Source organism: Ochlerotatus camptorhynchus, unplaced genomic scaffold (genome assembly GCF_037179485.1).
Source record: "Ochlerotatus camptorhynchus isolate MF236.1 unplaced genomic scaffold, CSIRO-AGI_Acam_v1.1 ptg000191l, whole genome shotgun sequence".
Taxonomy (NCBI): domain Eukaryota; kingdom Metazoa; phylum Arthropoda; class Insecta; order Diptera; family Culicidae; genus Ochlerotatus; species Ochlerotatus camptorhynchus.
Genome location: NW_027040681.1, coordinates 1,148,449 through 1,160,535, shown reverse-complemented (window position 1 = coordinate 1,160,535; position 12,087 = coordinate 1,148,449). Strand labels below are relative to the sequence as shown.

Genomic DNA, 12,087 nt, shown 5'->3' with positions numbered 1-12,087 from the left:
TGATTATGTAGAAAGAGAGTTCCCATATCCGATAAAATTGGTGGCATACATGGATTGACTTTGAGCTACGAGAAATTTACGGAAGAAGTCATTGTTTAAGTTTTCGACATTGGTCCTTGTGAACGCTCAGTGTCGATACCATGAACATTTTGTTTTGACAGATCGATGGCCAACTATACCAGTTATACCACTGAGGCAACACAAAAAAGGGGTCAACTTTTAGTCAGTTATTTTGCATAAAAATCCACATATGTTATGTGCTCTGATGCATCTAGACGCCAAACATCCAGAGTTGGAAGCATTCATCAATCGATCAGCTCCTGTTCTCTGGCATCGTTGATGTACCAAGCCTGGACTTTCGTAGAACTGACTTCGTTGCAGTGTGTCACTCACTGGCACAGGTAGATAGGCAGCCGCTTGACTTATGTTCGTCCATTGATGAAGCCGTTATCTACTTCGACGAACTTGTGAGCCGATTAATAATAATGGATTGTGTGCCTCTGAGGATACCTGCTCCAAAATCTGCATGGTCTCGATTAAAACACTTGAAGCGTGTGAGATCGAAGGCTATTGGCAAATACAGTCAGTCCCGTAATCCATTCACCAAGTGATTATTTTCGTTAGCAAGTAATGGCTATCAAATGTACAACCATGTTCTATACAAAAAATACTCAAGACGTATGCAGACAAATGTCCAGCGTAATTCTTAGTTATTCTGGACGTTTGTGAAGACAAAAAGAAAAGAGGATGAACTACCGGTTGTGATTCATCTAAGCGATAAAAAAAAGCCAACACTTCTTTAGAAATATGTAACCTCCTGCCAGATCATTTCAAGAGCGTTTTCAACGACTCAACGGCACCGTTAAGCCAAGTTGCTGAAGGGATCAGAGAAACTCCCAGTGACGCGTTCAGGTTTAATATTTTCACGGTCACATTGGACCTCGTCGACTCTGCTCTCAAGAAGCTGAAATTCTCGAAAGCTGTTAGTCTGACGGCATTCCATCGTCCATACTCAAAAGATGCTCAACAGAGCTTTCTTCTCCGCTTTCAAGGAAGAGTCCAGACAACCGAGCAGTATTCTAATATGGAGCGAGGCAATGAGCAGTACAAGGATTTAAGGCAGTAGATATCCGTGAAGTCTTTGGCAATTCTGAAGATAAACCCTATAATTCTGGAAGCTTTGTCGACGGCATACGAGATGTGCTGCATGAAAGAGAGTTGTGTATCCAGGATCACACCTAGAACCTTAATTTGGCTGACGCGCTCAATTTCAAAATACCTAACTAAACATACTTGAACATAATAGTCTCTTTATGTGGGCGAAAAAGAGATCACCGAGCATTTGGACGGGTTAACCTCCAAACGATTCAGAATACACCAATCAGCAAAAGCATTCAGCTGACGTTAAAGGAAGCAACAGTCTTCAATTGAGTGAATTCGAAGGAAGAGTTTAAGGTCATCTGCGTAGGATACTCGAGGTCCCTCAATTACCAGATTTACGCTGGAAGTAAATCAGGAAAATCTGCGGTCCTATGTGACTACCCTGGGGTATGCCGGACGTGGCAGCGAAAATACGGGACTGGTGATCACCAATGATAACAGTAAGATAGCGATCGGTGAGGTACGATTGAAACCATTGCAAAAGGCAGCCGTGGATATCAAGCCTGTCCAGTATTGCGATTGATAAGCGGTGATTTATCTAAGGCAGCAGATAAGTCAGTATAAATGACATCCGTCTGAATACGATCCGACATAGTATTAGAGATCTAGGAAGTGACGCACAGCAAGTTAGTGGCAGTGGAGCGACCAGCCATGAAACCATGGCTACGGCTTACAGTGAGCGAGTAACGGTTCCGTGTAAATAGTGTATAGAAAGCCTATGGACATTTTGCGGAATTAATTAAGATTCGATCCGAAACTGCTTTTCCATTCAACCCCATTAAATGTTACTGTCAAACAGTTCGGTCCCGTAAAACCAAAGCAATACCGAAATCAATGTATCGCTTTAATTGAAATACGAAACAAAAAGAACCCTTTCTGTCACCGCAGTCGTCACCGCCCCGACCGCGCGTTGCTCTGGCCGGTTACCAAACATTCCCATTTTAATCGGATAATTATTTGCCCCTGGAAGGACGACGCATTCATGTGAACCGGAATCAGATTAACATTTTTGCACCGGCAGCAGCTGAATAGAAGAGTTGGATTTTCACATTATCTCCGTTTGCCGCGTTACTGGTTAATGAATTCTGCAGGTGACAGTTTCCCATCCTGATCCCGTGTTTTCCGCACCGAATGAGACGGAACGGGGATTGGTTGAGTTTTGAGCGCGCTGCTCGCTGGTTTGGGTGATATTTTTCCGCTCGGTTTGTGTTTCGCTGACGACGCACACTTTTTGAATGGGGGCCACAGTGTCAGAAATGTATATCATACAACCGCAATCACATTCATTGCAATCCGGTGTAACTGAGTTGGAAATGTCCGTCATAGAAACGGCTGACACGTGATGGTTGTGAGAGTTGAATTAATGGAAGGGAATAATTAAGTTTGAATAAAAACAGCAGTATATTATAATGGAAGTTTCGTCAACATCCTGATAGACACATTATCGTTTACCTTAAGGTCTAAACATCGATGAAAGCAGTTCATGATTTAAGTCTATCGAAGTCAATCGCAGCGCACTAATACAATCAAGCGTCTGAAGCGTCTCCGGTCATTCTATTAAAACATAGATAATGATTACAAACTCAAGTAAATCCTATTCTATTACGATGGGGATGGCAACATCTATCCAAAGTTCTGGTTGGAATTGACTTCGATTTCACCACTGTTGATTTCGTCATCCTCGTGGTGGTTCGGCTGTTTCGAAGCTTTCGACTGGAACTGCAAACTGTGGCCATCCAGCTGCAGTGAAGATTGGTGCGGACCTGATGCATAAGCAGCTGCTTCGGCTGCATTCTTTTGTGCTTCCTGTGCCGAGTACGATGCCTTGTGAGCGGCTTCTTCCGTTGCCTCAAAGTCCACTCGAGCTGCCTTGAGCTGCTCTTCGATGGCTTCGACTTTCCCTTTGGCCGATCCAACCATTTGCGATTGCGAGGCATACTCGGCAGCAGCTTCAGCAGCGGCTTGCTGTGCATGCTCCGCTGCTACCTGAAATCAAGCAGTCAATATTAGAAGTCAGTTCACTTTTCCTTTCTAGACTCCCCAAATTCATTCATACCTGCGCATTGTTTAGTGCTGCCTGCAACACTTGCACATGGTTCAGTGCCTGCTGGGCAGATTGTTGGGCCGCTTTCGCTGACTTCTTCGCCTGATGCAGCTGCTGAATTTCACTTTCCAGTGCTTGATGGGCATCCAGGTTTTGCTGCTCCAGCCCCTGGAGGAGAACGTGTTTTCCTGCCAAGGCAGCTTGAGCCGTTGCAGCGGCCTGAGAAGCTGCCTGAGCCAGTGTACTTTGAGCTACATATGCTGCCTGCTTGGCTGCCGCCACCTGATTCACTACGGCAGTATTGGCCTGATCTGCCGAACCCTGAGCGATGGAACGAAGACCACTGCCGGCACTGTAGCCACTTTTACTACCGTGGAGCGATCCGGCGTTGGCTGCATCGTATTCGTAGTCGTAGTCCCGCTTTCGTTCGGAGACTGACCGTGCGTGCAGTGCCTCTACCAGGGCGAGAGTGAGAGAGATTCCGGCTAGTTAGACGTTTGACGTTAGGGGACGGGGTTAGGGTTTTAGGATCTGGAAGATTGTATATTACCTATGCAGACCAGAAGCACCACCAGCGGAGAAACGCGGACTCGAAATTTCATGAGCTTCATCGTTGGCTGGGATGTGGCGTGGGCTATTTGCCGAGCTATCGGGAGGATGTCGTCTGTCTGTTTTTTGGAAAGATGGAAGTTGGTTTTAAGAAAATGTAGAAGCAGAATTTAGCACATCTGAATCGCCTAGTTTCCCGAATTTTGCACACCAATTGTTTAGGGTGAATGTTTGTTCACCACAAAATGTATAGATATGAACTCAATGTTTTAGCAGCCAGTCTGCATTGTGGTGTTTGTGTTCAGCCTTTCTAATACATATGAAACTCTACTAATACTCGACTGGTACAAGACACTGAAAAAATCTGCACATTGCAGACGAAATTCGCATATCTGTCAAGGATAAGCAAATAAGGTAGTGGAATTAAACGAAAATTACTAATCCTTCTCTCTCACTCTTTATATTTTTTTCATGAGGTAAATTTATTCATCGCTGAGTTCCTGCACTTTATGCGTTTTATGAGTTAAATAAACTGAAATCTGGGTCGTTCTCATTTGCCGTGTCATGTGCGTGTATGTACGTGTCGTGCTTATTTCAAGCTGAACATTGCATTAGGCAGCAAAAAAGGTTATCTTCCATTTAATTCCACTTAATTAATTTTGGTATCCATGACATATACGTATTTCGACTACAATGTGCAGTCTTCATCAGTGTCATTCCCACTAAAGAACTTATCAAAATCTAACCCCCTTAAGTACTCATCCCCTAGGTAAACCAGTCAAGATCATAGGTATAAAAATGAAACTAAGTACTTAAGTGGGTTAGATTTTGATAAGTTCTTTAGTGGGAATAACACTGATGAAGACTGCACATTGTAGTCGAAATACGTATCTGTCATGGATACCAAAATTAATTAAGTGGAATTAAATGGAAGATAACCTTTTTTGCTGTTTTATTAAGCATTCCGCTAACAACCCAATTTCATTACTTCATTGCATTAGGTCCTAAGTAACATGACAGATTCTCTTCGTCGACTTTCTCTTTGCATTCCCACGGCAATGTAAAGACATTCCCAGGTATTTTCAGCACACAGATCGATTAATGAAGCTTTTATCTAACATCTAATATAACAAACACATAAAAAAACGGTTATGCAAACGAAAGAGAAAGTCGACAAAGAGAATCTATCAATGTTAGTTAGGACATAATGCAATGTTCAGCTTGATTTGATCAAATTATGACGAAAGTAGCAATATATCGACAGTGAGCATGCATAAGGGCCTATACGCGATGATCGATTCTCTTCATCGATTTTCTCTTTGCATTGCTACAGCTAAGCGAAACAATTTTGTAGAATTTATTCAATGTAGAGTTGTAACAGGTTGCATTGGCTATCAAAAGCAACAGCAAACGCACCGACAAACGTTAAATCTAGCGAGTTATTAACAAAAGAGAAAATCGATGAAGAGAATCGATCATCGCGTATACGCCCTTATGAATGCTCACTGTCGATATGTGTTTGTATAGCTGTGGTTATCAAAAGAGAGAGTCGATGAAGAGAAACGATCAAACCAAACAGTTTGATAATGTTCAGCTCTCATTTTTACGTGATTGTGGCAAATTATTTCATAATGATTTTAATCAGAGTCTTCTGCGGTGGCTGTTGTTTTCTTAACAAACTAAACGAATCACTTTGTCCTCAAACAACTTCACAGTTTATTCAGCAACAGTTTGCATTTGCATATATACACCGATGTCATTATCAATTTCCGTTACGAAAGCATCTTTTGTTGATATATTAGTCAATGCTTACTGTTCCAATATAGATAACTAGCCACTATTTGAATTACACAAACCTTCTTCTCAGAAAAACAAAAAAGTTCAAAATCAGCTTCTCGCTACCCACTGCGACTTATCACAGGCACCCGCGAAAATTCACCAAACACCACGATTCAATTCCCCGTTTGCTTGTTCAATTCGATTCGACCACTCCGTTATCTCCGAAATCTGCGCGAATCATCCAATAAATCACACGACTGCGTGCCGCGACTAGGACCGATGTAAATGACGACCTGCCAGATCCCTGCGGCTCGTTTATATAGTGAAACGGTGATTTTTCTAGTTCGCGTGAAAGCGCGGGACAGCCCCGTTTTGGGGTGGTGGTGTAGCAAGATGAGTACCCTGCAGCTTCCGAATAGGAGTAGGAATAGCTACTACTGGCTGACTGGTGATGCACCCCCCGCCGACGGTGCATTTTGTGGTTTTTGGCTGCTGATTACGGTGATGATTGGCAAGTCGCAGCGGTGCGGTGTGGAGATTTTCGTTCATTCAACAAGAGCGTTTAGCCAAGGGGCCTATTAGCGAATGTGGGCACGTCTTGCACGGCGAGGTCACGTGGTTTCTTCCCCATAGTGCACATTTAAATGGCGGGCGGGCGGCGTAGGTCACTGTGTACTCTATCGGTGGGTCGAACTCGAAAACAAGCCGGCGGATTCAGGTGTGTAGTCAAGTTTATACGGAATTACATAAATCAGACGGTTTTCAAGTTTTGATCTCTTCAACTATCGCAAATTGAACCTGTTTTTATTTGTTTAACATCTGGATCAACGCTGTCAGACTTTGTCCAATGGTAATGTTTTTTTTTTTTGTTTAATTAGTTAGTTTTCTTTTCCTTCTTTGCATTTGTGGATCACGAGAACAAGCGTCTCTCGTTATAGGTTCCTAGGGTGGCAGATCTTACATCCCGTAACGTACCACGAAAAGATGTTCTACACGGTAAGAAAAAAGTACCCAACGGCCAGTTCACTTTTACCTACTTTTGACTAGTTTGTTTCATTTTCTCCTTCTAATGTTGTCAAAAAAGAAGGAGCAAAACCACCCAACAGGGGTAGTAAAGTGTGGGAACCCAACGTTGGGTATAATAATATTTACCTACTGTTGGGTACAACTAACTTACTTTTGGTTAAAAAGCTAGTGGAAAATTCCATACGAACTGCACACAAGTAAATGAAAATTACTTTGACCCGCTTTACCTACTTTTGGGTTCCTGTACTATAGTGCCGGGATGAGTGAAAAGAACTTAATGTTGGGTACTTTTTTCTAACCGTGTACCCTCGTTGCAGTGCAATTTAAGGGTAGTTCAAAATATCGATTTTGCTCCACCATGTTCAATAGACTGATGCAAAATTTGAAATTTTCGCTTCATAGTGTTCAAACGGTTCCAAATCGGGTCCTGATTAGCCTCCCAAAATTGATACTCATTTGGTAAGAAACTGACTTGGCGCAAACCACCTGAAGTTTATATGGAAATTACTACGGGGAAACCAAACTTTTTGTTCATTTTCATGTTGACTTTTTCCATATTGTACTGTTAAAAATTTCTATAGAAAATTAAGGAACTTTTGAGAACTCCAAAAACGTACAGAGATTTTTTTTAAAGAAGTATTGTGAGCATCAGACTGGTTCCTCAAACGACAAAAGAACTTCAAGACAGTTTAGTTAATTTCAGGGAAACTTTGAGAACTTTCAAATAGTTCTGAAGGCCTAAAAATAGCCCATGAGATTTTTCCTGACAATCCACTAGGAGTTCTCCTCAGCATTCACTTTGTATCCTCCCTTATTCTATAAATTTCAGAAATAGCCGAAATATTTTTGCAATACTTCTCTGATTTGCATGGAGATTTTCTGCAAAACGTTGAAAGTATCAATAAAATTTAATTTCTTTTAAATTATCCTCGAAATTCTTCTCATTAAGAAACCCTTTGCAATAATTCTCCAAATTTTCGTTGAATTCATTGCAGAAACCCTTTTGAAATTCACTCGTTCTTTAGTAATTCTACTCACATTGAAAGTTTCTTAAGAAGTAATTTTCAGTTCTCCCCACAAATTCTTTATATTTCTTCTCATAATAAGTTTGGAAAATTCTCGAGGAATTCTTTACCGAATTCAATTGAAGTTCTCCCCTGGACTTTGCCTTTGGGGTACCCTGGAGTTCTGCTCAGAACTATCATGGAATGCTGCTTAGAAATTTCAATGAGCTTTCGTTACTAACCGTTCGGTCACTAACCGAGTCTTGCAACTACTGGCAAGGCACAAAAAATAACAAGGTCCAAAATGCGTTCCTTTGCTTACTGAAAACTCCTGTTCAAGACTAGGGCCCGGTGAAAAATCCTACTCCAGTAACGAGGCACGAAAATTTTATCTACCAGCGTTGCAAAGGCAGCTTGAGATGTGTTTATGTAGAAGTCCAAATTATAGACGGTCCGGTTGACAAAGACCAACATGAACCAGTCCAGTTTGTGGTAGAGCTTGCTGCGCATTGTCTTCTAAAACTATGTTTATCCTGAATCCTGATGAATGTGGGCGTCTTAGTGGAATACCTGTATAATGAGAGAGAGAAGGATTAGTATTTTCCATTTAATTCCACTACTTTATTTGCTTATCCTTGACAGATACGCGTATTTCGTCTACAATGTGCAGACTTCTTCAGTGTCTTGTACTAATACTCGACAGTCGAGTATTAGTACAAGACACTGAAGAAGTCTGCACATTGTAGACGAAATACGCTTATCTGTCAAGGATAAGCAAATAAAGTAGTGGAATTAAATGGAAAATACTAATCCTTCTCTCTCTCATTATATGTTTATCCTTTTCGAGAAGCTTATCAATCTCGCGCGATTTGTAGCGCTGTTCGAGCTCCTTCGGTCTAACCCTCAGCAGGGCACTGAACAAAAAAGCTTTGCGCATGACATATAATCATCACCAGCAGCAGATCTGCATCATCATGATAAATAAAACACTGCTACTGGTGCCTCTGCTTCGGCCAGCAGCTTGGACTCTACTGGGAATTCATCTCACACTACTAGTGAGATTAATCTTATAGCGAATTCGTTTATTATTCAGTTCCAACCTGGATCGGGTATCAAGATTGGGCCTGCTTGTTTTCTGACAAACGTCAGATTGCTATTTTTTTTCAAACCTAGCTCAGGTTGGGGTTCTCACTGACAAAAATTTCGGTTTCGCACTCAAGGCAAATCAAAACAAAACACCTATTGAGCAGCCGCACCTCAAAACTCGAGCACTGATCTCACTTTCCACACGATTTCGAGCTGTTTCGTTCTCTCCCACAAGCAAAAGCTATTGTGTGTTTCGACACTCCGGGAATCTTCTTGTGCCTTTGGTATGCGATTGATCTTCAGCAAGCACACTAACACACCACTGGCTACAAAAAAAAACATACCCGTGCAAAGAAACGGATCCAATAATCGTCACTCTCGCGAAAAGGAACCCGTCGTCGTCGAACGGAAAAAAAAATCGGTAATCAATTGGGTGGTTTAGGGGTATTGCGGTAAATACATACTCGTTATCTGTATTAAAAGCCAGCGTCGGTGGTGTAGTGGTAAGCGTGACTGCTTTCTAACACCCCAATGGGTCTGGGTTCAATCCCAGCCGAGGTCGGTGGGATTTTTCTGAGGCATAAAAATCTCTGGCCACGTCTTCCTTCGGAAGGGAAGTAAAGCCATTGGTCCCGGCCCGTGTGTGTTGAATGGGTGCGATATCCTACGCAGGTGTGGAAGCTGCCTTCCTGCACATTCGGTTGCCGTCAATGGATGGCAATCGATGTCCGTCGGTGATTGGCACTAGATTGCGGAACAGAGACCGACGTTAAATAAAGGAAAAGAGGATCTGTATTAAAACTGGAACCGATATCCAAAATTTCATCAATTTTGTTACACTGGAACTATTTTAAATAAGTACGATTACATTAGCAAAAATCACCATCTTAGCGCCCCTTGGTGGGACTTTGTATGGAAGCGAGCTGTCAACGAATAGATTTAGTGTCAGCGATCAAAAATTTAAATCTTGATTTAAAAATCGAGATGAATGTCTATGGGATCGATTAAAATATCATTGTGCTGAGAAAACGAAGTTCTATCAGATGATGTAAAGGGTGATACGGTCAAAATTTGGTCAATATCAACTTGACGTATTTCTTTCAATTTTGCATTTAAAAAACCTGAACACCCCTCATGTAGAAGGTGTGTGTGTGTAGAATGTTGCTCCTATTTTGATTTTGGAATTCACTCTTCAGTTGTCAAAATGCCGTCCAAGCAAGAAGAGCAGCGTTTCAAAATGTTGCTCGCGCATCGCGAAAATCCGAGCTACTCGCACGCAAAGTTGGCAAAATCGCTAAAAGTTGCCAAATCAACCGTTACAAATGTAATTAAAGTGTTTGGGGAACGTTTGTTGACAGCCAGGAAGTCTGGATCGGGGGGAAATCGAAAACCGGAAGCCACTGAGACGACAAAGAGAGTTGCCGGTAGTTTCAAGCGAAACCCTAACCTCTCTCTCCGAGATGCCGCAAATAAGCTGGGTGTATCGTCTACAACCGTGCATCGAGCCAAAAAACGAGCCGGACTATCGACTTACAAGAAGGTAGTGACTCCAAATCGCGATGATAAACAAAATACGACGGCCAAAGCGCGATCCCGGAGGCTGTACACGACGATGCTGACGAAGTTTGACTGCGTGGTAATGGACGACGAAACCTACGTCAAAGCCGACTACAAGCAGCTTCCGGGACAGGAGTTTTATACGGCAAAAGGAAGGGGAAAGGTAGCAGATGTTTTCAAGCACATCAAACTGTCAAAGTTCGCAAAGAAATATCTGGTTTGGCAAGCCATCTGTACCTGTGGCTTGAAAAGCAGCATTTTCATAGCTTCCGGGACTGTCAACCAAGAAATTTACGTGAAAGAGTGTTTGAATAAACGTCTGCTGCCTTTCTTGAAGAAACACGGTTGTTCCGTACTGTTTTGGCCGGATTTGGCATCTTGCCATTACGGTAAAAAGGCCATGGAGTGGTACGCCGCCAACAACGTGCAGGTGGTTCCCAAGGACAAGAACCCTCCCAACACGCCAGAGCTCCGCCCAATTGAGAAATACTGGGCTATTGTCAAGCGGAACCTAAAGAAGACCAAAAAAACTGCTAAGGGCGCTTTTTCAGTGGTCCTATTTTACCAAAGTATACCTTAAACATCCATCTTGAAGATGAATGAGAAAGATTTGGAATAATGCGTATGTAAAATTATTGAAAAATAGAAGTGTGATGCGCAGAGGGACTGACAAGATCGGGTCATTACAGTAATTATATTTTTATTTGATTCCATCGTCTTGATAAACAAACAGACAGTTACGATCACAGTTTATCTTCTTTCACGCATTTAACAGTAAGTCTATGTTTTTATTAGCAGGTAATGTAGCCTTAACCAGGACAATCTACTACCGACTTTAAAATAGAAAGGATTGGATTGTATTCATGCTTCACATCTAAAGGGTGTAACGATCAAAATTTGGTCAAACAAGAATGCGTGTAAATTGATAAATTTTTTTTGGTTGCAAAGAAATTGTCACCAATGAAAATGTGCCTACCAAACCTGATATTTCTTAGCGAATTTCAACAGAGTTGCGTATGCTTGAAAATGTCTGCCACCTTTCCGTTTCCGGTTGCCATATAAAACTACTGCCCAGGAAGCTGTTTGAAGTCTGCCTTGGCGTAGATTTCATGCGCGTGAAAATTTTTGATGCGTTGCTCCTCTTGATAACTGAAGAGTAAATGTCAAAATACAAAATTAAGGGTGTTAAGGTTATTTAAATGCTCGATTAAAAGCAATGTGTCAAGCTTAAGTTGACCAAATTTTAATCGTAACAACCTTTAGTTATTGTATCTTCAACGCAAAACACATAAACTGCCTATAATCGTTTATCAATCCCACATGGATTTTTGTCAATTTTGAAATAAGAACGATATGCATTAGCATTTTGCATCTAATTTCATATGATGTTTTGATGCTACTAAGAACTCAGATTCATCCTACAATCCCATTGTTCAGAAGGCAAAATAAAGTTCAGCTTTTTAAATTATCATATTTTTCTCAGGAACCAAAACACTTGCTCTATTTTCTCAAAAAATCAATGCTCACGAAAAAATAATTATCAATACATTTACTTGAATTTTCAAATATTTACATGGGAGTTGCAGTTCGTGACTTCGACTACCGAGCAGGAGGAAATAACTAATGAATACCTTATTCTGACCTGATACCAAAATTTGGTTTGGATCCGTATGATATAAAAGAGAAAATACCAAAGAATAGTACCAAAAAATTGCATGCCAAATGCTTTGTAATTAACAAGAATTAATATTTGGATACCAAAAGAATACCTGTGTGATATTGTTTTGGTATTGCATTTGCATAATTTGGTACTGGAATGGTTTTGGGGGAACGTATATTGGTATTATTTCTAAGTATTTTACCTTTTATGTGAGGCTCATC

The 12,087-nt window shown here is 41.4% G+C and overlaps 1 protein-coding gene across 2 annotated transcripts; it reads right to left on the bottom strand.

Moving 5' to 3' along the window:
• Positions 1–2,418: 2,418 nt before the first annotated feature.
• Positions 2,419–5,838, bottom strand: LOC135702292 (uncharacterized). Of its 2 annotated transcripts, XM_065223318.1 has the most exons (4): positions 5,611–5,838; positions 3,756–3,873; positions 3,218–3,660; positions 2,419–3,147 (listed from the first exon to the last, which is right to left on the bottom strand). In XM_065223318.1, exons 2-4 carry the CDS (start codon positions 3,814–3,816, stop codon positions 2,785–2,787), a joined length of 867 nt encoding a protein of 288 aa, XP_065079390.1. In that variant the 5' UTR covers positions 3,817–3,873; positions 5,611–5,838; the 3' UTR covers positions 2,419–2,784. The 2 variants fall into 2 exon arrangements, with proteins under 2 accessions (XP_065079390.1, XP_065079391.1); XM_065223319.1 differs by lacking the exon at positions 5,611–5,838 and having other exon boundaries at positions 3,756–4,277.
• Positions 5,839–12,087: the final 6,249 nt, after the last annotated feature.

Coding starts and splice junctions, on each gene's coding strand:
- LOC135702292 (XM_065223318.1), bottom strand. CDS start 3,816: ATGAAGCTCATGAAATTTCGAGTCCGCGTTTCTCCGCTGGTGGTGCTT. Junction 3,661..3,755: donor GGTGCTTCTGGTCTGCATAG/GTAATATACAAT, acceptor TCGCCCTGGTAG/AGGCACTGCACGCACGGTCA. Junction 3,148..3,217: donor CAGCACTAAACAATGCGCAG/GTATGAATGAAT, acceptor GCTTGATTTCAG/GTAGCAGCGGAGCATGCACA.